This window comes from Falco naumanni, chromosome 3, assembly GCF_017639655.2.
Source record: "Falco naumanni isolate bFalNau1 chromosome 3, bFalNau1.pat, whole genome shotgun sequence".
NCBI lineage: Eukaryota > Metazoa > Chordata > Aves > Falconiformes > Falconidae > Falco > Falco naumanni.
In genome coordinates, this window is record NC_054056.1 from 16,787,889 (window position 1) to 16,813,107 (window position 25,219).

General features: G+C 44.1%; 2 protein-coding genes across 9 annotated transcripts; both read left to right on the forward strand.

Moving 5' to 3' along the window:
• Positions 1-729: 729 nt before the first annotated feature.
• Positions 730-9,331, forward strand: TNFRSF4 (TNF receptor superfamily member 4). Of its 2 annotated transcripts, XM_040588881.1 has the most exons (8): positions 730-1,326; positions 1,664-1,747; positions 4,136-4,258; positions 4,621-4,722; positions 5,135-5,201; positions 5,740-5,969; positions 6,291-6,416; positions 7,143-9,331. In XM_040588881.1, the coding sequence occupies exons 3-8, from the start codon at positions 4,144-4,146 to the stop codon at positions 7,211-7,213; spliced, it is 711 nt and encodes a 236-aa protein (XP_040444815.1). In that variant the 5' UTR covers positions 730-1,326; positions 1,664-1,747; positions 4,136-4,143; the 3' UTR covers positions 7,214-9,331. The 2 variants fall into 2 exon arrangements, with proteins under 2 accessions (XP_040444815.1, XP_040444814.1); XM_040588880.1 differs by lacking the exon at positions 730-1,326 and having other exon boundaries at positions 1,581-1,747.
• Positions 9,332-9,762: 431 nt separating this feature from the next.
• On the forward strand, positions 9,763-23,264 carry TNFRSF18 (TNF receptor superfamily member 18). Of its 7 annotated transcripts, none has more exons than XM_040587957.1 (10): positions 9,763-10,097; positions 12,456-12,518; positions 12,981-13,169; positions 13,529-13,849; positions 13,930-13,995; positions 19,484-19,618; positions 20,114-20,201; positions 20,695-20,783; positions 21,736-21,876; positions 22,127-23,264. In XM_040587957.1, the coding sequence occupies exons 4-10, from the start codon at positions 13,822-13,824 to the stop codon at positions 22,276-22,278; spliced, it is 699 nt and encodes a 232-aa protein (XP_040443891.1). In that variant the 5' UTR covers positions 9,763-10,097; positions 12,456-12,518; positions 12,981-13,169; positions 13,529-13,821; the 3' UTR covers positions 22,279-23,264. The 7 variants fall into 7 exon arrangements, with proteins under 7 accessions (XP_040443891.1, XP_040443893.1, XP_040443892.1 ...); XM_040587959.1 differs by having other exon boundaries at positions 9,763-10,031; XM_040587958.1 differs by lacking the exon at positions 12,981-13,169.
• Positions 23,265-25,219: the final 1,955 nt, after the last annotated feature.

A 25,219-nucleotide genomic window follows, 5' to 3' on the forward strand; every position in this document is an offset into this window, starting at 1 on the left:
GAGCATGACACCGCAGTGGGAAGAGACTTGGGTATTTCCCGCATGCAAGTACCAAGTGTGAAGGTAGCTGAAGTCCAGCTGGTGTGGTTTACTTGCTCTGGCAGAGCCTTGCTCCCTTGTGGAAAGAATGTCTTTAAGGTATAACTTCTATTCCATAGTGGTTGTTTTCCAAAATGCTTGGAAAATAGGAGAAGTAGGAAAACAATTACTGTTTTGCCTCGCTTTTGTGTCCTTTCCACTCTTAAGCAGTCTTACAGAACCTTAAGAAAAATGAAAAGCATCAGTTCTGGATGTTGCTGTTCAGTCCTCCCGAAGAGTGCAGGCTAATTGGGATTCCACGAGTACTCCTGTTCCAGTCACATCTCCTTTGCCTTTAGGTGTGAACTGACTGTAGATCTGCCTTGTCTGGGAGGTCTGGCTATTTTTTTTAACCAACGTAAATAAAACATCTTTCGCTGTAGGATGTCTTGTTTACTTGGGCCTTTGCACAAGAGTTGCTCAAGTCTTTTAGAACTGGAAGACCTAAAATTTGGATCCTAGATCAATAAGATCAAGCTAGCAAAAATTCCGGTAGTGAGCCTGGAAAGTTAAACCCACTAATTCTTAGTGTGATCACTTTTCTTCTCTACTCCACACGCTTGTGTTGGGCGCGGGCAGGACCGCAGTGCCAGTGGGCTGTTCAGCCTGCTCTGTCACTGCTGGCTTGCACAGCTGGATGGAGAAGCCCTCTGGGGGTGTGGATTCCAGAGTTAACATGCTTCTGTGGAACAAAACAGGCATCAGAAGTAGCTGGCACATGAATGTTGCATCCTGTGCTTTCATGGGGCACACCTCTGCTGGAAGCTTTTATTTCCATGGGAGCAAATGGTGGGGGTAACAGAGAAGTCCCCGAGTCCGGAGTCAGAGGCTTACTGCTCTTCAGCGGCCGTGCGGGGAGCCTGGGAGTTAGGGACTGGGAAATGGACACTGCGAACGCTTCTCGTTTGTAGCTTTTGCTGTCTCCAAATACCAAGGGCAATACCAAGATGACTGATGATCTGTGATTCTGCACTCTCCCTGGGAAGAGAAATGTATTAACAACCTTATTTGTTACGCAGCAATAAGTCGTGGGTCTGTGGTTAGGGTGAGACCAAGGGGAGAGAATCTGTACTTCGTCTTCTAAGCAGCAAGCCTGTGGGCTACGCTTCATTCTGCCTGTGGCTCTCATTCATGAAGGTTTTCAGGTGTTACCTCTGTATGGCTTTAACATCCCTCTTCACAACAACAAGGATCATCTCTTCCAGCTCTCCTGGCGTTCAAGACCTGTGTTTAGCACTGTGCAGAAAGGTACATACCTGGCTGGAGGCACTCTGGTTTAAGGCTGTGACTGGAAATCTTTTTATAACACTAGTCATCATGCTGTCTTTCTACCTATGAATATTTCAGTTGTGAACAGAAGAAAAAAAAGTGGGTTTGTGGGGTGTGGGAAGAAGGATGGGGGCGTGGAGCACATGCTGGGAATTTCCCAGCAACTGACATGAATTTGTGCTGGTCACCAGCGATTTAGAATCTCTTCTCCAAGAGTTTGCTGCTATCAGAATTTTTCAGGGACAGTAGGGCTGCATTATGGTAGCTCTGGGTTTTTATTCACAGTTTTCTACTGTTCTGTTCTTGCTGCTGGCAGTCACTGTTAGCCATTGCTTGGGACTGAAATGCAAAGAACGTGAATATCTTTTTGGTGAAAAATGCTGCAAGGACTGTGCCCCTGGTAAGTAATTTTCACTGGATGTTGGTTATACTTGCTTGATGTAATATTTATCAGTTAATAACTCATGACTGGTAGAAAACAGCTTGATGGATGGAAATACCATGCAAATGTAGGAAGCATAATATGGAGAGAAAGCATTTGATGAGGAGACTTTCAGTATAGACTGACCGAGATTATTTCTATAAATTAATTTAGGAATCCTCTTTGAAAGAGCTACATGTTCTTTGACTTCTTTTGTGTGGCTCAGCTGGCTTAATGTGTCAGTCTGGGCATTTTCATTGTGGGAGCATTAGCTGAGAAAAGATGGTAGCATTTATGTTACTGTCCTTTACTGCCACAGAAAGAAGCTCAGAAATCTTGCAGAAGAATGGAAAATGTCAGGTAATTAATTCTGGTGGTACAGATGTATTTTAAGCTTCTTTTTGTAACGAGGTTTATACTACTTGGAGTGTTTTTATGGAGGAAAAAGATATGCTTGATTCATAGGCAGAGGTTAGCAAAGCGTAACTTGACATGTAATGTATTTGTTTCCTCCTTTCTTATTGTAGAAACATAATGAGCCTGAATTCTGAGTTCTGCATGTGTGTGGTTTTTTCCACAATCTGACTGTCTCTGAAGGCAATGCAGTATTGAGAAGAACAAATGCAAAATGTCAAACCTCAAATATTTTAATAGTTGGGATTTCATTATAGAAATGACTTAGTGATGAAGTGTAACAAGAATTAACAGGTAATACAGCTGTTCAAGGAGCAATCCCCTTAACAAAGGGGGTTATTTTTAGTACAGTCAAGATTGACTGTACTAAAAGACAGGTACATGCATGTACACACCTAGAGAGGGTGTAAGTCATGTCTTAAATGCAGTTGCAACTTGAAGTCTTGCGTATGGTTTTATGTGCATCTTTCAGAATAGTTACTTCTCTTTTCATAATTAAGTCTACTACACAATATGGTGTGAACTGATGCTGTAGTATTGTCTTCAAGATGCTAATTGGAATAAATTCAATTTATTGCATTCTCAAAATGTTTGAATCTGAGTATTTCTGAACTCGATTTAAAGAAAGGTGTATTTGTGTGCAGATACAGATAATACTTTATCTCTAAACTTTTTTTGTTCCTCTTTACACTGAAAGAACTTTCATCAGTTTTTTTGCATTGTTAGCAAATCTGCTGCTGTTGCTTCATAGTTTCTTCCTGATTGTGTAGATGGTAGAAGTGCAGAAATGTTTTGCTTATATTGTGATAGTTAAAGAGATCTGGTATTTTGCCACTGATAGCACTCAATAAATGAAGAGAAAATTGGAGCGAGCAAGAGACTTGGTGCTCATTGTTCATGTGCAGAATGGGAAAATGGAGAACCAAAATGAAACAGTCTGTGAGAATGAGGATGTATTTAAGCTCAACTGTAAAAACTCTGGTCATGAAAGCTGTCTGTAGTTCCTGCTGTGTGGTATGGAGACAAGCTAGTGAGATAGAAGGAACATGTCTAACTCCTTTTCCAAAATTCACTGTTAACTTGCCGTTTCAGTTTGGGCAAATGGCTTTGCTCACAAAACTTGTCATCCTAGCGCATCAGCCTGGAATCCTGTGTAAGTACTGTGTATCGTATAGGTTGAAATTTGGGGGTACCAAGCATTCAGAGCTTGTTTCTAAACGTCATGTGCGATACAGATACACTGTTTGGAATAGTAATAAACGCGTGCCTTGCGTCTTGCGCTGTGTCTCACCGTTCATGAAATGGAGCTAGTAACAACTTTGATGTTGGGTGCCAATACAGATGCATATCAAAATATAACCACATTCTTTCGTGCCTGATGGGCTTTCAGAATGCCAGCACAAAGGTACTAGAAACATTTATTTTTTGACTGCTTCACTAATGAATTTTCTGTGAACCTGAGCAGTCCATTACCATCTTTTGTACCTGTTTGGGATTACTTTGGGTTGAATTGCATGAATTATTTCATAAGGAAAGGCAAGATCTTTTGTAAAACCATTGTATTATGCTGGAGATCAGACCTATTGCTATGCTAAACCCCTGCTTTTTTTCCTAACTGACACTGGCTGCAAGCTGTGATGTCTAAACCATATGAAAAGGTGGTTTGGAGAAGTGATGTTTGGAATCCACTGGCAGAATCATCTGGGGCATTGCCTCAACTCTGGGCAAGTCACCAGGCCCCTGCTAGCCCAGTTTAGCTGCTTAATCTACAGTGATGCTATGGGTCAAAACTTTCAGGGATTCTGGCATGTCTAAATCTGCTGAATGTTTTCAGCCAGAGTTGTAGGTGGAACTGTTTTTTTCTGGGCACTCTTTCATTCTAGTGCATGAAAACAAAGAAGGTTTCCTTCTGATAACAATCAGTTCCTCCTTTCTACATGGTCTTTGTTTTAGGTGAAAGAATGAGAAAGCGCTGCACTGCAACAGCAGACACAGTCTGTGCCCCCTGTCAAGACGAGTACTTCAGTAGTGAGCACAACCACAGCTTCTGCAAGAGCTGTACAATCTGCAACACTAGTAAGTCAGCTGCGTGGTGGATGTTTCTTGATACGAGTTTGGGAGGCAGCCAGTCTTCATATGCTTTCTTTGCGTGCTCCTCAAAGGCTGATGGCATACAGCCTGTCACTTGAGATGACCGAGCCCAAAGACTGGGTTATCATTTCAATAGCTGATATCTCCTGGTTGGTTTTGATGGTAGAGCCTTCGAAGGAAGCAGGCTTGTACTGCCTGAAAAAAGGTGTTTTCAGAATTGTTAATAAATGGTTCTCTGCAGTTGTTTCTACACATGACAGATAGGCACTGACTAGTTAATGTATATATTTTTTTATTTCTTAACTTTTTTCTTGTCTCTCACTTGCCCTTTATTCTGTTGTTGCTAGGGAAGGGGAGTGTGGAAGTGAAGAAGTGTGAGAAGACATCTGACAGAATTTGCATGTGTGTTGCGGGCTACATGCCACATGCCAAATACACGCTGGGAAGTGGTAAGTTAGTGACGTCTCAGATGCTCCAGCTCTTGCCTTCGCTTCAGATGAGGTCGTTATTTCTGGTGTGAAAGCTGTTGCCATTTGTCTCATTGATATTTCTGCGCAAGTGTTGTAGCAGGGTAGTTGTAGCAAACGGTTGCCCTGTGATTCCTGAGCTGTCAGAAATCTTAATGGTCTCCTTGTTAATAGCCATAATTAGCCAGTAGCGGAAAAGGAAACCTTGCCAGCTGCAGGCTGAAATGAACACTGAGCATGTTGTGTTACTTCTGCTGCAATGACTACGGCGTTCAGAGGGTGTGTGGGTTTTGTTGTGTCTGTTCTGTAGGCTAGACTACTAGTAAAATTACTGTGTAGCTATCATGCAGTTACGTTGCTAACTGAACTCAACTGCAGTCTCCTTTTTTTGCAGTATGCTCACCATGTCCTGAAGGGTCTTATTCTGTAGGAGGAAATGAAAACTGTCAACCTTGGACCAAGTATGTATCCCTGCTCCAAACATGTTCAGAGCAACGTTTCAGGTTTGCTTCTGTAAGCAGTTGATGCCCAAATCGTGGTGTGTAGAGTAAACCTGCAGTGGGTGCACTGCGACTATGTTCCTCATGCCTCCCAGGAGCCTTGAGCAGTCTGCATACTGATTTGAAGCATCTGTTTGCCTTCTGCCCTTTCTCTCTCCACCTACGGCAACAAAAACAGCCTGTGGTTGTTTTTTTTTTTTTTTTAACATCTGGATGTTTTGTTTCTATAGCAAAAGGTTCCCTTGCCAAATGCAGCAGTGCTTCAAGGCGTTTGTACATGTACAGATGCTAAGAAACACAGATTGTCAGTTTTTTTCCATAATAACTTCAGTTAGCTTAGTTATTCTTCACATATCTGTAGAATCTAGAAAAGGTGAAGCCTGAGTTTGTATTGTAACACAAGGATTGTAATGTTCACTCATTTGTTCCACGGAGATCACTTACAAAGTCGTTAGTGCAACTGTCTGAAAAACTGCACCGATTTATTTTACACCTCTAGCTGCAGCATTCTTGGGAAAAGTACTCTTCGACCAGGGACAAAAACAGATGATGCTGTTTGCAGCAACCATGTCACACAGGCAGCTGCATCTCAGAATGCAACACCTGCTTTGAGTCTCTCCACCGCTGACCACAGGAATAATATGTCGACCGCAGTGTTCTCGCCATCCAGACCCAGTGTGATTCCCTTCACTTGCTTGGATACAGAGAGCCCCACAGAGCCTAACTGGGGTAAGGAGCAGGATTGGCCAAGTCTAGTGTCTCTGTTTACTGCAGCTGGACAGGAATTTTCACTTGAAACTGATCTCATTGGAAATGAAATCACACTCTTTCTTAGAAACCTTATCTGTATTGTGCACAGTCTTTTCAGGGAGACACACACAGCATTCCAGATTTCTTGCTAGTCTGCTTGGCAGCTGAGACTTCTAGGCTTTGTGGTTCAGGGGTACTTGTGGGGTTCTTGGTTCCTTCTTTTGAAGCTGGAAAGCTGTGGGAACTCCAGCTAGAAACACGAATCTTTTTTAGTGTATTCTTCTTCTGGTTTTCTTCCAGGGTCTCTATTCCTTATCCTCATTTGTCTGATACTGCTCATAGTGAGTGGAATGTCCATCCTCCTGTTGATTATCCAAGCAGCCAAAAAAAAGACCAAGAGGAGGCCTTTCAGAAACAACCATCAGGGTGAGTTTCTTTTTATGGGGAAAAATATATAGGAAGGAATGATCACAGCCCCCTCTTTGAACTTTGATAATTTCAATCATGAAGTTTACCTGGCTAAGTAGCACAGTGTCATCTGCAGTTACTACCAGTGGTTGATCCTCTATTTAGTCCTGATGCACTGGAGGTCATAGTGTCTCAAGTCTGCATTCTTACAGAGCACAGGTTCCCCTGCCTGTTGCCACACAGAAGCATTTTCTCTCTCTTCCTTTGATTTTAATGCCTTATAACTTCCCCTTGCCCCCCACCTAGTCCCTCAAAAATGATGTAATGATTTTGTGCAGGGAATTCAGTACAGAGAGGACCCAGAATCAAAATATTTTAAAGTCTTTAAAAAAGCATATTTTGAAGTCTTTGCCTACACAGAGGTGAACTGTCTTGAACTGTCTCCTGTAAACACAGGAAAGGTTTGACTGAGAAGAGCTGAACTCTGTATTCAGAACTAAGTGGCAGCCTGGCTCTTGAGTGAGCCCACAGCTGCCTCGTGTTCCATTCATAGAGCAACGAATGAAAATACACTGTTCCCTATCCCTGGTGTTTTCTAGCACTGGCTGGAAAGACAAGCACTGAGCCATATGTCATTCATAGGTGCCTAGTCATCCATGAAACTGGAAAAGTCCCTGGCTTCCCTTTTCCTGCTTCTTCTGCTCTATACAGTATTTTTTATTTATTTTATTATCTGTTTTTCAGATGCAAAGAGCTTTCGAATTCCTATCCAGGAAGAACATATTGACTCCAATTCTAGTCTCATCAAAAACTGACTCCATGTTACGTTACTGTTTCCTGCATTTCTGAGCCAATCGATCGTAACAAGTGATGTGACAGAGCATGCTATGACTTTAAGTGTGTGTGTGTGTAACTGTTTAATTGCACTTCGGTTCCTTTGGGTCTCGTTTTGCGGCCCCTTTGGCATTAGGACCCATGGGAGTAGCTGTTCTTGGTGGAATCATGTGATTCTTTCTCTTAGGCAGATCCTGTGCACAGCATCCCTGTTGCCAGGGCTGCGTTAGTTTAGTCCTCTGTGCATTGCTAGCAATTCTGTATGTAGTGATAGGCAATTGTCGCTGGACTGAAGAAAGTGTTTAGAAAGGTGTAAGAGCTGATCATTGAGCAGAGGGAAAAACAGGGAAATCAAAAGACCTGCTTTATGACTGCATTTATATTTTGTCTTAGGATTCTCCGTTGCTAAGCAGAGCATGTAGACACATGCTCTCAGGTACCTTCAGTGTTTCATTGTAGTTCCCAAATGAACTCTCTTCACTTTAGGTGGAGAATCTCCCCTGATGAACCTAGCCACCTTCCTTTGTGCTTCCATTTTTTAAAGTTATTTCTTCTTGATCGTGTTGAGTGGCATATGTCAGCTATGCCTTCAGACATAGTTGTCATTGCTGGTAACTCTCGTGCTAGCCATGCACCAGAACAGTGCCGGGATTCTGGTCCTAGCTGTTAAGTGATTGCTGGGAGATGGCTATTCAATGCCACCTCTCTTTTCTGCATTTCTTCAAACATACCTATCGAGAAAATGTCATGTTAACACACTGAGCAGCATCCCCATCGTCAGGCCAACAAGTGGAATTACTCACGATCACCAGGTAGCTCCAGATCTCTGAGTGTTTGGTTATATCCCTGAAGATCTTACTCTGTGTGTGGAAGGTAGAATATGTGGACTGCCAGAAGGCAAACGCAACGGTAATTTCTGATTAGAATATTATTAGTAGAAACTGTAGTTGAAAATAGGAGGAAAGGTAGGGTCCCACTTGTCTGCACTGTAAACTTCAGAAGTTGCCATGTATAACTGATGTCTTATCTATAAGCCCTGGGCAACTGACACGCTGTGTGCTTCCTCGCGGTGGACACCCCATTGTGCTGAGTAGCCGGGCTTGTCTGTCATCAGCAAGGCTGATGCTTCAGTCAGACTTGCACATCTCCACAGTAAAATTGTTTAGCTTAAATCATTTCTGTGGGGCTTGATTGCTTGCAGTGGCTGTAGAGAGAAACCCACAGGCAAGTTTGGTTCCAGGCAGTGCTCTGGATCTGGGGAAAGTCTGTTTATGTCTTAGGCTTAAGAGCACATACGTGGACACTTAGAGTTTTTCTGCTGATGAACGATACTTTTGTGATGGTTCAGGGAAGAGTAACTCCTTAGCTGTTCTCTGTTGATAAGAAGCAAGAGCTGAACTCCTAACACAGTGCCGACTGGCCAGGCCTTCAAGGGTTGCATTTGAGCAAAGACGTGCAAAGATCACGTAGCAGTGCTCCGGCCATTCATCTGGATGATCACCTTGTGCCTGCGTGCTGTCAGTGCAACCTGCATTCAGAACTGAGCAAGTGCTGTTGATTCGGTCTCTGTGCAGTTAAAGTACCTGGTTCTTTGCCTGTACGCTGTATGAAATGAATTTTACTTCTGTAATGTCCTTCCACAAGTTAATCGGGCTGCAGTTTTGGAAAGCATTCAAATTTTAGGTAGCAAGTTCAAAATCTAAAGTCTCTGAGAGTAATCTGAAGTGTTATTGTGAGCAAATTTTGGTGTGATTTACATACCTCAGCTTAAAAGTTCAAGAAGAAGTAAACTTGAAAGTTATATAATACGGAAGTGTTTTTTCCTTGAACTGTTAAATCCTTAGTAGATAACTCATTAGAAATAAGTATTTTATTTACACAGTACCAAAGCATATGCCAAAATATGCAATAGGAAATGTATTCAAGAATACAACTGGTGTTTAGAAACATGTTTTAAACATATGTTTTCTTATATGTTATACATATGGTGTACTTGGCAATTATTTCCTATTTTGAAGAGCATATACAATGTATATAAACATTTGTATTATACACAAAGTGTGATAGTGTCTTTCTGAAATAAATTGTGGTAGCAGCTAGATGCACGTGCGTGATGTGTGTGACTGGAGAGTACAAATGAGCAAAAAGTTATTCAAAAGCAGCATCTCCAGATGGTCAGCTCAGCAGGCACTGAGTTTGCGTTCTGCCTTGCCCTGGCTTTCTGTGCAACTCGCGGAAGCTGTGTCGTGGTGTTCTCTGTAAATCTGGCCTGGCAGCAGTTCTGACCTGAGAGTTGCCAGGGCATTTGAGGTGATAAGGCTCAGCCCCTTCAAAAACATGGAGCCCCTGTCGTGGGTGTAGAGGTCTTTGCAAGTTGCTGTGGCCTAGGTGCTGTCATCTTGCAGTGGGTTGGATGGCGAATCGCGACGGACGGAGCGGAGGAGCGCGTTCCAGGGAACACCCAAGGCGTTCTCAGAAACGACGCTTACCGAGTTCATAGGCCGTGCTCCAGCGGCAGCGCAGCAAGTGCCGCGTTTCCATGTAACGGAGCAAGGCGCAGATAACTGGGGAGCTGTGCGGGGCTGCGGGCGGTACGGTGAGAGCACAGCCCGCGGGAACCGAGGAGCTGCTGGCTGGACAGAAGTGCTGCTGTGGCAGCAGAGCTCCTCTGGTGTGGGCTCATCAGCTGTTTCCACGAATCTGACTTGTTTTCCGCCCTCTAGAGCAGCTGCACAGGAAGGTGCCGGGGTGCAGCGTGTTCTAGTGCTTTCCTTCAGCCCCCCATCAGGCTTCCTGCAGGTGAGGACGCAGCTTCTCCCTGGCTGAGGAAAGAGCTGGTGCTGGCCCGGGAAGTGCATGGCAGAGGTAGGGTGCTGAGGGTGCTGAGGGCCAGTTGCGGTTGCTCGTCAGCATTTGGAAAATTGGAGACGCTGTGGCTGCTGGCTTCGGTGCTTGCGCCCGCCCAAGAGCCCGTCTGTGCTGCAGGGCTGTGCAGAGCTGTGTCCAAGCACTGTGCCAAGACGTCCCATGCTATCAGAAGAGTTAAATCATAATAACATTTGATACGAGTGGAGGCATTTATGATCTGGTATTTTTTGGGGTGTTGGTAGATTGCCGGTTTAAACAAACTAATGTAGATATTTCACTCTGAATAGAGAAATAACAAATATTTTTAATTGCCGTCTTCAGTCTTGTCACTTTTCTGTGAAAAACTTGCTTAGATTTTTTTGTTCCAGTCTTCCCTACAATGGCAGAAAGTAGTTTAAAAATAGGCAGAGAATCTTTAACAAATTGGCGCTGCCTTCTGCCCACGGTTGTCTTCCTACGTGTCAGAAATGAAACTTTCCCTCCTCAGAGGCAGGGGCCTGTGTCAAGAGCAAAGTCCCTGCTGTTCAGCCGTTCCGGTTTCCCCTCGTCCAGGCGCTGGAGAAGCTCAGGCTGCGCTGTGCGGCTTCATCTAAGCAAATGAAGATAAATAAAGGGCTGTACTGGAAACTTTTTCCGGCGTAATGCAGTAAACTGAGGTGTTGATTCTTCTTGCAAACCAGTGCTAACTGGGTTTAGTGTGAACTGCATTGGCAGAGTACTTAGTTAAACCTATATGATTTGTAAATTAAATGCATCTTGGCTGCCATAGGGCCCTGATTCGGGAAGTTACTTAAGCAGACACCAAACTTTCTGTGTAACTGTTGTCACTAAAATTTGGCCTCTTGATTGTTTTAAGAACCGTCTATAAAACTGACTAATAATTCCTATAAGTTTGTGTTTATGGGTGAGAATAATGCCATTTTTTCAAGAATAATTTCACTTCAGCCGTGAGTTACAGGCCACACAGCCAGCCCCTTGCACTGGTTGTAATTAGCTGCAGGCAGAGGTTAGGTCTACAAAAAACAGCAAGAAAACCAACCAAAACACTAATCCCTCTTGTCTTTGGGCTTTCTATTAAAGTTTTTTCTCTCTTGCATGTGAGAACATCTATCACATAGGGCTGCCTGAAGTTTTAACAGGTCTGTGTGTTTAACATGGAAGTTTGTTTTGCTTACTGCTTTGCTGCATTCAGTTTTGGAGAAGGATTAAGACAAGAATAGATGGTGTCTGAGAGAGTTGTTGGGGAAAAATTGGGTAAATGATCAGAGTTTTGCAGTTCTTGAATGCTCCTTTCAGACTGCAGGTTTGGCACTTAACATGTATTTCATGTTTCAGTAGTTACAATTAAAAAAGACCCAACACCAAAACCACAGATCCGTTAAGTTTATGCTTTTTATGTTCACTTCCTCCTTCTTTTTTTTTTTTCCCTCCCTGTGAATATATGACAAGTTTCTTCTGCTGTGGTTACGCCAGATCCTTTATCTCCTGCATTTTCTCTTCACCTTCTCCTGTGACTGAGAAGTGCATCAAAGTGATTCAGGTTTGCCATGAGACACTTGAGAAAGGTCACATCCGCTGATGCGCGCTGTGCCAGCTGCTGAGCTGGAAAGGAAGTACTCAGTGTGGTAGCGTTGGGAACTTGGGGGTTTTTGCCTCTGCCTGATTTTGTTTCCCTCTATAAATGTCAGTTACGTTGCTACCTGGCCTCTGCACCGCTGGGATAGCGTGCAAGGAGTCACTGCTGCTGGCGACCAGGCTGTGTGGACAGCCCCGAGAGGTGACCAGGAGCCTCGTTCCGTTGGCTGAGGCAGTGGCTCTGGCGGGTGCGTGCCGCAGGGGCCTGGGCACTGCTGGAAGGAAGGACCCAGGGGTCTCCGCAAAGCCCTAATTGTTTCGGGGTGAGAATTAAACTTGCCGCAGGAGCCCACGTGTGGCACTCTGTGGATCACCTGTGCTTCTGCCCCGTTGCCCCCTGTGCCCCCAGCCTCACCCGGGGCAGGTGTGCAGGGCAGCGGTTCTCCCTGTGTGCCAAAAGAGGGCAGGTGCGCAAATACCCCAACATCTGGAAACCCCTCGGGCAGCCAGTCCTAGTCACTGCAAAATCTCCAGGCTGACCTGGAGGGCAGCAGAACGAAAAGGAATGCAACAGTTTTGACTTACAGTTTCAGGTTATTTGTCCTTAAGCTTTTTGGTTACCCCAGTCTTTGGACAGTACTGTGTGAGCTGTCACTGCTCGTGTGGTATCCTCCCGGGGAGCCGATGTCCCTGTGCCCCCTCTGGTGCCAGCCCCACCACGTCCTTGCTGCAGTGCTGACCTGACCCCCTGCGCCGACTGTTTCTCTGCACTTTTCGCAGCCCATTAAAACTGCTGTTCTACCACGGGTTCCCTGGTGTGGCAAGTCACTTCGCCTTGTGCAGGTAACATTTCTTACAGCTATCACGGCATAGTAAAGGGATCTTAAAGACCGACTGATAGTTGTTTCCCGAGAGCACAGACAAGTTCTGTCATATGACAGAATGAGAATCCTGTAGCTAGTAGTGGAGTTTTCTACAGTGGGATGAAAGCAGCTTAAAAGATGGAGCTTACAAGGCAATTTATACATTGGTCTAACAATAGAATTAGTCATTCAGAAATTACGTAGATTTCATGTGAAGAACCTCTTCACTTGTAGAAGAACTTCACGGCTTCTGTGGTCACCCATTATGGGTAATCAGAAAAATCTCCATGTCAGGAAACCAGACACTCTCTGTAGTAATGATACTCTTGATGACGTGAAGTCCAAGGAGTGTCAATAAAGGCACTGGACTTGCAAGAACTAACTATGTGGTTGAGAAGTGGTTGCAATCTTTTGTTTTCTTTTTCTTTGTTCTTTCCAAAAGGTTAGTCATTCGGACAGTTCAGAAAACTGGTGGCTCCAGTGGCCCCAGGCAAAAAGGAAACTCTAAAATGAGGCACCTGGCGATGTGTGGGACGTTCAGCTCATGGCTGGATATCCTTATGATGGGCAAAAGTAGGATTTGCAGCCAGTTCTGTAAATACTCTTAAGGACGTGTGCCCTGAGGAGAGAGGTAAGAGCTGCCACATTGGTGCGTTTCAGTTGGGTGGACGAATCTACTGATTCTTCCTTCAGATCTCATCCCTGAGCACTCCTCCTCATGTTATATGTCCAGGTCATGGTAGCACAGGGGAGGAAGAAAGGATTAGGAGATCTGTAACATCTTTTCTTCTGTTCCATCACAGTGTGCACTTACGTCTCAGCCTTAATTTGCCCTGAGAGATGTACGGGTGTGGGCAGGCATGGCTGGAAGAGAGTCCTTCTGTGGAGGTCAGGGGAGGAAGCCAGCCATTGCCTTTGGGGTCTTTTGCCGTGTGTTTTTGTGCCTCCCTTCCTTCGCTGAAGGAAGGAGATGAAACTTGTCTTCCTCAGGTCTCCTGATACATTGAGGCCCCGCACTCTGAACTGAGGTTTGCTTCTTGGACACAGTCATAAAACATTAAGACCTCTTCATTCAAGAATGGGAACTAGAGCCTGGCACACAAGAGCCCCTTTGGTTCAAACACCGGCACAAGCCTTTGCAGAGTCTCTCTTCAAAGGGACAGTAGCAGCAGCATTTGGATGCTTCTTTTTAGTGGCAACTAAACTCTGAACCCTGAGGTGTTGCTGAACATCTCGGCCACCATCTGCTTCTCTTTGCTTGTTCAAGACCCTGCTCTGCCTTCATGTTTCATGCAAAGAAGGCACTTCATGGTATGTGTGCTCAGACAACCCCAAAGACCACATTGCTTCCAATGGCCTTTTAACTCTTGGGCTTATCATTTTGACCACAGGTCACATGAATCAAAAGGAGCTCTGCAGGCCATGGAACCTCTGCTTGTGTGTGAAAATAAAAGACGGTAAGGATTCCTGATTTCTGAAATGTCTTAATTAAATATTGTCTAGTTAATCCTGTAGCTGCTGCTGAATAAAACCACCACGCAGTCAGGCGGTGGTGAGGTGAGAACTGCTGCTTATAGATGAGTGAAACAGGCATTTGTTCTATCAATAGGTGCAGAGAGAGCTGGGAACCCTACTGGATCAGGCAGCAGCATGAAGCCTAGCAGTGCTGACATACATCACATACAGAACTGAGTGAGGAAGGGATTGACAGATGAAATGTCACTACCGTACATCAGAGACAGGCAAGCTTAGCTTTAGAAAACCCCCAAAGATTTTAAAGCCAGATAGTCAGGTTGTCTCTGAAAGGTCACTGCTGACTCTAGAGCTTTAGACTTGGCATGTACAGCTATTGTCTGTGATCTGACTGTAAATGTTCCATCATCTGGGTAGTATCTATGCACGACTGTAATGCTTGAACAAGAATGAAAACATGTAGAGACCAATTCAGAAAAAAACAACATTCAAAAAAAGATAGAAGGAAAGAACCTATTAGTTCCTGTTCTGATAAACACCAGGTATCAGATAACACATATGCTAACTGCCTGCCTGCCTGCCACCTTTGCCAGGCTTGGTGGTCCCTTGTGTACCTCCTGCCAGTTGTCTCAATATGACCTTTGGAGGTCCCTTCTCTATTGCTGTGTTCATGATGCTGAGCAAAAGTCTGATTAATGTTTGTATTTGGTATTTAGGCAGTGCTAGTTATTAATACCTGTCTTTGAGCTTGACGGGGAAAGGCCATTTCCTCCATCTGGAACATTTGCACTGTCCTTGTCTTTTCTGAGAGCCATGGTCTAGTCTATTGCTACTGCTGTACTTCTGAAGAATATGGAGGAGGTAAGGTCTGCAGAGCATGTTGCTGCAGCATTGAAGTGCTTTGCCTAATAACTTGTCTTTCAGTGTAAGACTGCAGAGTTCTGAAGAGGGTGAGAAAGTTTTGCATGCTGCTGAGTGCACCGTGTTTTCTGTCCAAGGGCAGCACCCTGACCAGTAGCTGTAAACCGTCCCTGCGCTGCCCACAGCATCGTGGTTATGCTGATTGGAATTGCTGGTGAAAGGAATCCTGACTTGGGTGACTGAACCCAAGAACCGTGGTGTCCAGGACTCTCTATGGCCAGATCATAGAATCATAGAATAGTTTGGTTTGGAAGAGACCTCAAAGATCATCCAGTTCCAACCCCCTGCTGTGGGCAGGGACACCTTCCCCCAGCCCTGGTGTCTCCCGGCCCCGTCCAGCCAGACCTTGGGCACTGCCAGGGATGGGGCACCCACAGCTGCTCTAGGCAGCCTGGGCCAGTGCCTCACCACCCTCAGAGTGAAGAATTTATTCCTAATATCTAATCTAAATCGGTTTTATTTCATCTTAAAACCATTACCCCTTGTTCTATCGCTACACATCCTCGTAAAAAGTCCTGGTAAGCTGAGCAGCAGCTGAGCTGGCCATGAGTCTCTGTTTCCACTGTAGCGTGAGTGGTGCAGGCTCTGAGAAGTGTGAGGAGCCGTGCTGTGTGGGAAGAGGAGGGGATCTCCTGTACAGCAGAAGTACAAAGTAAGAGGCTTTTATTTTCCGAAACATAACAGCTGGCCTTCTAGGGGCATTCATTATGTGGGAAAAACTGACAGCAGAGAGGTGTCTTTTGCCCACTTGCAGCTAGTTTGGATGTCATCTTTTGATAGAATGGGTTCACCTAGCACATTTAAGACTACGAGCAGCTTTGTGGAGTATATTTTTAAAACCAGAAGGGTCTGTTGTGTACCAAACTAGTCTGATTGCTTCCAGTCCATGACAGGAACACAAGCAGGTCCCTGAACAGACCAAAGAGTAAGTGAAGAGTGTGTTGACTAACCTACTCTTTGAGATCCATAGATTTATCTTCAGGAAGAAAGCATAGAACACACTGAAGGAAGAGCGATGATGTCTGGGAAGTTTATTCAGGCTTCGTTGGCTGTGTATTAAACTAAGGAAGTAACAGGGCAAGTGTCAAATGCTGTAGGCATGGTGTTTTCTAGAGACAGGTCTTCTCACAGGTCTGACTCGCCCTTGCCTTGACCTGTTCGTCATCACAGGCAGCGTGGAAAAGAATCCCTTTAAAATTCCTTCTGCATCGGAATTCATCCGTTCAGTTGGGAATGAGGTCAGATTTTAAATACTGTCATCACTGTGCACACATAAAAGCAACCGCAAGCTATAGGGGTAGAAGTAAACCCTAGGGTATAGTGGAAGTAGAAGGGGAGGAGGGGGAAAGCAAGCTGTCTACGCATAAAGCGGAGATGGGTGTTTCCATACGTGTTTGTATAAGGCAACACATTTTGGAATTGAAACCCAGCAGCAGGTGATGATTACAGGCAACATGTCTGTGCCTATGTACAGTTTTGCTGAGCAGCTGTCTTGTTGTCTGAATCCCAAGGGTGGAGTGGTCAGAGCAGCTGTATGTGTCTCTGAAGAGCCCATTGCAGCTATTTTCAGTTTTGGTCCCAGGGCTGATCTTGCAGCCTATGGGGAAGCCAGTATTTGTTCTCTTGGTTTCGTGGTATCCAGGAGTTACATTGGCTCTGGAAAATAATTCAAGAGTCCTCTGATCCAGAGTGAAGGAAGTTGAAAACAATTAACAGAATTAGTTAAATCCTTGAAAGTTTCTACATTCGTTAGGATATCTAAGTCAGAATAAAGTAGTCTGAGAGCACTGAATTTCACACACTAATTTGCATTGCATTAATTTTTAATTGTATATCAACTTGCAAACCCCCTTGAAAATAAACTTATGTGATGCTACACCTTGCTTTTAACCTGCTGCTCTCTTAATGGAGTCACAGTTGTGCGGTTGCTTAGCCCTGCTTTTTTAAGAAACTAATGACGTAAAATAAAATCTTTTCCCCGCCCCCTAAAGGAACAGGAAGAGTGCAGCCACAAAAAGCACAGCGCCTTCCACAGCATCAGGGGAAAGAGTACTTTTGCAGGGAAGTCCTGATACAAGCCCCCTAGTGTGCTTTGGGGGTTGTATAGCTCAAGACATGACTGAACAGACAAGTGAAGTCAGTCCCATCAAGATCCGAGCTTGCTTGCTGCTGGTGGTGTGCCTATGGCAATGGACACAGCAAACTCTGGCAACACCATGCCAGGATGGTGAACTGAGAATAATCAATAAATATGAAAAGAAATGCTGCCCCAAATGTAGCTCAAGTAAAGGTAAGGGAATGATGTGCCTGTTGTCTTTCTGATTGTCAACATTGTTCTATGTCAACCAGGGTAACTGAGCATGAGGAACAGGCAGTGTGTGTGTGTGTGTGTGTATGTAAATGTATCTTGAGTAACTCTATATGCAAAACAAAGCAGCAAGGGCTTCCTTCCTGCCCCCTAAATTCATGATGTGCCTTAGCTATAAACTTCAGAGTAGACTGATGTTTCAGAATTGTTATGTGCTTACACTTGTTATCCTGTAGTGGGAAAGGGAAAGCAAAAGCTAAGTTTCTGTGGTCTTGCTTGCAAGGAAAGAAAGCGTTTGCTTAACACTGATTCTGAGCCCTTGCTCCATTCAAACATGGTTTCAAACTTGGTCTGTGCCATTCAGGCCTCAGAGGAAATATGGGGCTTGATGCTCTCTGTAAGGCTGTCCTCCACAATTTGCGGTCCTGAAGCGTGGGAAGCAATCCCACTTCAATCCCTCCATTCTGCTGACCTGTGCTTGGCCCACAAGTAGATGCACAGGCAAGGTCTCAGGTGATCATTAGTTTCAACAGCCTGGTCTAACCTGTGCCCTTGCCTGGTCTTGGGATGGTGGGGAGATGGTAATGGATTCTCACTTGCCTGTAATTTTAAGTCAAATTAAGGCACGAGAGGTAGAACAGGCTAGCCGCAGGACTTACTGGGTAACATTTCTGTGCTTCTTGGGCTGAAGGACAGAACAGGTGATTCTGAGGGCCTCTTCCATGGTCCCAGGAGCAATCATACTATTCTCCCTAATTTAGTATTGTCTGTGACAGTAGCCAGAGCTGAACAGCAAGGAATATGCAACTGTTTGTGTGACCTACAGCAAGGAACGCACCTTCCTTCCGTGCTTGTCCCAAAACAGAGTTGCTGGAAGACTTGTCTGGCTGGTGTGGTTGTGGTGGTGTCCCACAGGCTAGCAACAGCTTTAGCTGGGAAGTTACATCTTTCATGGGTGCCTAGATCGGAGTCAGCCTCCCATCTAATCGTAGCTTGAATATATCTGCCTCAACTGACAGCAAGGACACTGAGCTTCCTGTGGAAGGAGTGAGCAGGCACACGGGATTTGTGGGAATGAGCAATAGGTGAAGAGCTGTAGAGTCTTCAGTAGTGTGGAGATCCCAAGGTATTTCCCTTCCCACTGAGATAAAGTCATTCCGCGTGAGGTAGGAGAGTCATTGCTTAGTGGGATCAACTCCAGAATCACCCGCTGGTCATACACCAAAGGAAGCATCCCCAGGCTGCCAGTCTTCATTAAGCTTTGAAGGCCAGTAAGAGGAGGCCAGTGGGCAGAGGAAGATGTGGGCAGTGCCCTGGTGGCCCTGTACGTTCCATCACCAACCTCAGGAGATAATCTTTGCTTGATCTTTGCTGCTCACTGTGGGTTTTTAAGCATGCTATCAAACTAGCCAGCATTTCCCTCTGTATTTTTTTTTCCTTTAAGGTTATATGGCTTCCTGGTTGAACAGCACTTTTCCTCTAACTGGTCTCCAACTGCCCGAAGGACTGCTTGATACTGTTTACTGATGGGATCAGTATATATGATCAATCCTTTGCTTTCATGAACCCAGGAGCCTGTCAGAATTAGAGGTGATATTTTTTGAGTGCAAGCAAAGTTCACAGCAGATTTCCTCTAGAAATAGAAGGACAGAGGGCAGGAAGGGTTGCTGGTTTTATGGCTTGGATTTAGACCCACTTCTGCCAGCAGTGTAGGAAGCAGCTGCTGTTGTTAGGAAAGGCATGGAAAAGGAGCTCTGGCTTCACTGGCCAAGGGTCTTTTGGGCATCCCTCATCTAACTTGGCTGAGCCTAACTGAGAAGGGTGCTGGCAGTGTCTTGAGGGCTGACTGGGCGGCCTGTTAATGTGTAGTGGTTCCCTGGGACACTGGCAGTGCCCTCCTCACCCCACAGTGTCTACATCTGCACAATGTAGTCAAGCAAACCTGCCGCCTTGCTTCTGTCTGCCACGACCTGCGCTGGTATTCCAGATAAGAGAGAGGGGTTACAGTGGTAAGTCATGCAGTGCTCAGATAACCATGGTGTAAAAATCTGAGTGGTGCTGAATTTGAGTACTCTAAACTTTATCCAGTATCCATGGGAGTGATATCTTCCTGGTGTCCATTTTTTCCACCACAGTACAGTAAGGAACCTGTAATGTCACCTGTATCAGCCAGTAAGACTAATGGTTAAGTTGTTTTCTGTCCTCCATGACAAAGGCAAGTCTAACTTCTTCCTTTTTGGCAGGAGACAACAGCATATGCCAAAATATTGAGGACCATGACTGCAGATGTCGTCAGGGATACAGCTGTATCGATAACACATGTCTCTACTGCAAAAAACTTCCTGAATGCGCAGAGGGCGAGGAGCTGGTTAAGCTCGGTAACTAAAGAAATGCCAGTGGCGCTAAACAGGGCTCAGTATAAGTGGCTGGCTGAGCAGCAATTTCCATCACTTGCTACAACCTACTTTTGGGAAGGCTCATGATGCAGAGAGAAATGGCTTTTATACTGTCACCTCTGTGACTAAAACTCTTCCCTTCCTAAATTCTGAGACTTTCACTTTTATGCTTAGACTTTCGGTATTACTTTCCTTCCAAGCTGCTAGAACTGTCAGTGGAAGACTTTTATTCTGTGTTGCCTCTTAACTTCAAACCCTCTGCTGTCAGATCAGACTGTTCTGTACCTCTTCTGTAAGGGGTTTTCCCCATACATTTCCCAAAACGCGAAGGTGGCAAGAACTGCTCATGTATTTCTCCAGGGGGGTGATTCATAATGCAGAAAGAGTGTAGAGGGAATGCATCGTGCTCTAATCTGTTGTATCCACGTCTTTCGGTAAAGGCACTGACTGATAATATCATGTTCTCTTTTCTTGTAGGCATTTTAGACTTCACATTCAAATGTAAACCATGTGAGATAGGAACCTATTCCAATGTTAAGAATGGCTGGTGCCGTAACTGGACTGAGTATGTATTTATTGGTACTTTTCTTCTTTGGAAATATGTGTGATAAAATTCTCAAATGATTAGTACTTAAATTAGAAAATAAAATTGATTCAAAGACAAGATCACCAATGAGATTAAATGATGAGGTTTTTTAAATTCAGCACTAGATGATATTTCTTCCTCCTCTGGCTTTATAAATAGTAAAAGCGGCACTTAAGACGAACTGCTGTGTGTTCAACTTCCTTCCAAGTTCAGCTCAAACTGATGCAAAATAATTCCAAATATGAACATCACTTGAAACAAACTAAAAAAATTGTGCACATAAACAATTGTGATGTGTGTTATCTTGTTCGGGAACAGCCATAACTTTACCTGCACTGCTATAAAAAGGGAAAGAAAAGGAATCAAGTTGTGGGAGGAGTGGAGGAAAGGAAGAAAGGGAGCCAAGAGAGGCTGGAGACGAATGAGGGGAAAGGCAGGGACATTCTAAATGTGACTCTTATTCTTCTTTTAGTTGTGAAAGTTCTGGATTTCTAACAATCAAGCAAGGCAACAGTACACATAATGCAATATGTGGTTTCCCTGCTAAAGATCTGGAGCAAGGTACCTTCTCACAATGATTTGTTTCTTTTCTCTACGCTTCTTCACTTGGTGACTTGCTGCATAGTTATCACCCAGAGCTTGCTATCATGAAAATTTGCTTTGAAAATTACTGTTGTGTTTCTTGCAATATTAATATATGTAGAATTGTTGACTGGGGCAAAGATTCCACCATTAAAGCACTGTCAGTAATGAAGAAAATGAATAGAGCATGCTTATTTGGCAAATTACGAGTTTTCCATTGAACTGCTCTTGCAGTTTTGCTAGATTTTCTTAGGAAGGCAATAACTTAGTTAGTCACCCAGTTCCCTTGCAAGTATTGGTTGAGTCAACACCCATAACTGAAATCTCACATCCTATCCTAGATCAAATTATATAGGAATAAATGGGTACAGGCTTTGCAGGTACTAAGTAGCTTGAAAACAGCAAGCTGCACTGCTCCTGCTTTCCCCCCCACCCTTGTCCCTGTGATGAGTTGGTACCTTTCAGGTCTGGGCCCTTCATTCAGAGAAATTACTAGTTCTGCTGAGACAAATTGCTGAAAGGTGCTACTTTCAACTTTCATGAGGCAGACACAAGTGTGAAAACTTGTCATGCTGTAGTGCTAATCAGGGAAACATCGAAGCCAAATGCCCCGAAAAAAAGCAAAAGCCAAAACAGAGCAGATAGAACAAGTGACAGCTGCAAGAGAGACAGGCGCTGAACAACGAAGGGATCAGGCATGTGGGTTTTTAGCATGAATGTTTCTTACCGCAGACAGTGACCTACTGCACCCTTGACTTGGAGCTTCTCCGTTTTATTGTTAATACCTGCAGTGTTTGTTTTTTTCCTTGTAAAATTGTTTTCCACAGAAAGAGGAAATGAATTTCTAAATTTCCTTGGAAGAACTGCCTTCCCTTTAACAATAGGCTAGGCACATGATTTCTTAATCTTTATTAAATATATTTAATTGCAGCTCCTGTTACAACTGACTCTCTCTATACCACCATCCTGGCTATCCTTACCGCAGTGGCTGTATTTGTTCTCATCTTGCTGACCTTCTTCTTGCATTTCTGCATATGGTCACTGAAGAAAGAAAAATACCACATGGCTGACGGTAAGTGCACCTTTGTGGACTTCTGTGCAGCTTTTCAGTGGTGAGCAGTGTGTCCATTGATTCAGAGTCAGAATGGAATAAATTAAGTTGAATAAATTGAGTCAGTATGGATTTACTCTGTGATTTTGAGCATGTGAGTTAGTTTCTTTGTCCTTTCTTCAGAGAGAGGCTGTGTTGGTAAAGGTAACGGGCAGCTGACATGTGTGAAGACCTTTTGTATGTGCAGTGCTTTTGCTTATTCTCACTGCAGATCTGGAACATAACTTCCCTAGGCTGTCGGGGGCTCCAGAACTGTCACACCTTGGAGAAGAGACTTACAGCTGCCAGTTTCCAGAAGAAGAACACGGAGACAAAACACTAGAAGAAAAGCCTTGCTACTCCCACCCTCAGAGCCAACAATGAAAACAGATAAACTGCAATGTGCCGTCAGAGCTGGGGAGCTGAGCTCAGCTTTTCAAAAAAAACCAGAAGGGAGGGGCTGGATGCATAAAGCATCGTTATAGACGTAGCAACAAGGGATGGGTTTGGGGGGAGTTTCGCTTTGTTTCTTCTCAACAAACTTAACATTTAGAAAAAGAAAACGTACCAAGTCCGGCTGACATTTGGTTCAGCTGTCTGGCACTATTGCAAGTTTCCTGACCTTTTTTTCCTCTCTCTCTTTTTTTTTTTTTTTTCCTCATTGATGCTCTTTTCAACTGTGTTTGGGACCAGGGACCCTTCCTGTCATTATTCCCCTCTGCATCTGCTGCACGTCTCTGTGGTGAAGGATGGCATCCCACTGTCATCCTTTTGGTGCATGGGAAAGGCAGAGGTACCGGTAGGGCTCTCACAGCTTCCACAAGCTATCGTGTTCCCAGGATGTGTCCTCATGCTCATTAAGGGGATGAGGCATTGTGCCTAGCCACCCTACCTGCTGCTGAGCAGACAGGACTTCTCAGTCCTGCCAAATTGCCCTCTTTGTTGCACAGCAAAGGGCCAGGGCTCTCCATCATTCATACCCTCCTCTCCAGTCCCAACAGAAGGTGTTGGTTAGGCTGGTCTCAGCGCACAGAGGTGCCGGTGTGGGTGCCACCGGCCCATCATTTGTGCTTGCAGACATGTTTCTGTGCACGTTCTGTGACCCTCTCATCCCCTCCAGGGAAACCAGGGGAAGAAGGGAGTAACATCTCTCTCCTTCTCTTCTGTAACTCAGCAATCCTTGGTACCTGGAGTACTAGAATACAAAAGGGAGACTTCTGAAAGGCTCAGATGTGGATCATGCTGCCAAGAGAAAATCCTTGGGTTTTGTGCTTTCTTCTCACCTGGTTTATATGGCAGAAAAAGATAGTAGAAAGCAGAGAAAAGCCCTGCATTTGTTCTTGATGCTTTTTTCTCCACCTCGGAAGAAGGAGAGCATCTGCTGGTATATACCAGCATAGCTCCAGTGACTTGATCATCAGCTAAAAGATGTTGCCTTTACTGGAAATTGTACCATGGAGGATTTTTTTAAAATGTTAGATTAGTGCTCCTCCAGTTTCATAGAGCTCTAACATGGCTAGAATTAATTGTTTTGACTGAGTTTAAAGGGACAGGGGTTTAGCTGGAGCTGGTTGCTTGCTGTGAATTGACAGTGATTTCAAACATGAACCTAGCTTGTGGCTTCAACTAGTTAAAACCTGAATGTCTTTTTAATGTAATTATTTTTGTGTTATGTGACTGCAATAATAGATTCAAGGCTCTGGATGCCTTCTGATGAAGGCTGCTTGGAGTAGGCTCTTTTATGACTGAATCAGCTCCAGGCAAAAATGAGTTTTGACTCAGTCTTCACATGAAAGGTTATAAATATCTCACAGTACAGCAACTTCCTCATGATTTCTTACAGATAATGTAAACAGTACAGGACTTCCAAATTAAACCCTAACAGAATAATGACATTTCTTCTGTTAATCACCTTACTAAATACTCAAAGGGGATTGATTATTCCAAGTCTGAATGACATGCTGTTTTCAGTAGGGCTCTGTGAAATTACAGTAGCTGTGGAGCAGAAGTTATTGCCTCCACAGATATGTGAACGGAGAACCCTGGGCCGTGGAACAGGTTATTGCCTGGGTAAGCTACTCACATAGCCTCTGTGCGCCAGGGCTTGGCGAGACTGGACAACGATCTGCCTGCTCAGCTGGCCCGGAGGTGGCTTCATGACCTCTCTGGGCAATCCAGTCCAGTGACTGACTTCAGGTCAGAGAAGGAGAGAGATTTTGTTAGTTAACATTTATATTATCCATTATGATTATGAGAAAAAAACTTGGATTTTTCAGCATCTTTTAAAGCATTCATAAGCTATCATATCTCCTTGGTCTCTCTAGGCTCTTACCCAGCTTCACAGGTTGTGGTTTCTAGACCTCTTTCTCTCTCTCTAAGCTCTTTCCAGTTGGTGTTTCTTGAAGCCTTCTCGGGAGGAGGTCTTGGCAAGCTTGAACAGAGCTGAAGGATTAATGTTATGATTCATGGACATGGTTTTCTTGCTGAACATTTCTTCAGTGATTATGTCAAGAGGAGTTATCCTGTCTCTTCTGCCTTTCTTTGTGTGTGTGTGTGCGCGCGCGTGCACATTATAGAATCTTGTAACTGCGTGAAATAATTGTAAGGGGAAATGAAATGCAAAGGGTTATCCTTGTTCACTGTAGTGTATTCCTCCATAGTGCTACTTTTAATCTTCTACCTTCTCTGTTGCTGTGTTTACTGCAACTGATAGCCCTTTTCTTTAGCTTTCCCTTCATGCAGAAGGGGAGCAGTGATACTTCTCAACCCTAAAAAGATGTGAGACATAATTAGTACTTCCAATGTATTTTTGCCTTCTTTGATCCTCTTACTGTTAATTCTTGCGTTACTGATAATTTTCCCCACAGATATCGCTGTGTGAAATTCACTTTAAAAGAGAGTGTTTTCCTCCATTGCTTTGGGAAATGTGCAAATTCTTAATTGAGATGAACTGGAGATTCAGCCAAAGAAAGATAAAAGCATTGGATTGGATTAAATGTGAAAACTTTTAAAAAGTCTAAGACTGCCTCTGCCTTGTAAGCAGTTTCTCTGTAGGGTTTAATATAGTCATAAGTCTAAATGCTGGCTAATAAAGCCACTTCTTACTGCTCCTTCTATGTTGGTCCTGTTTATTCTGGGCTCTGTATTGACCCTTCTTGATTTTTTTTAATGTATTCAACAAGATTTCTGATTGTGACCTTTTAAAATAAACTTGAAAATTGAACAAAGTGCCTATGTGATGTAATTAAGCCAACTGGAAACGTAAGGTTTTATTCTTTAAGTCATCCTAGCCCAGTGTCCTGGAGTGCACTTTGTTTTCCTTTCC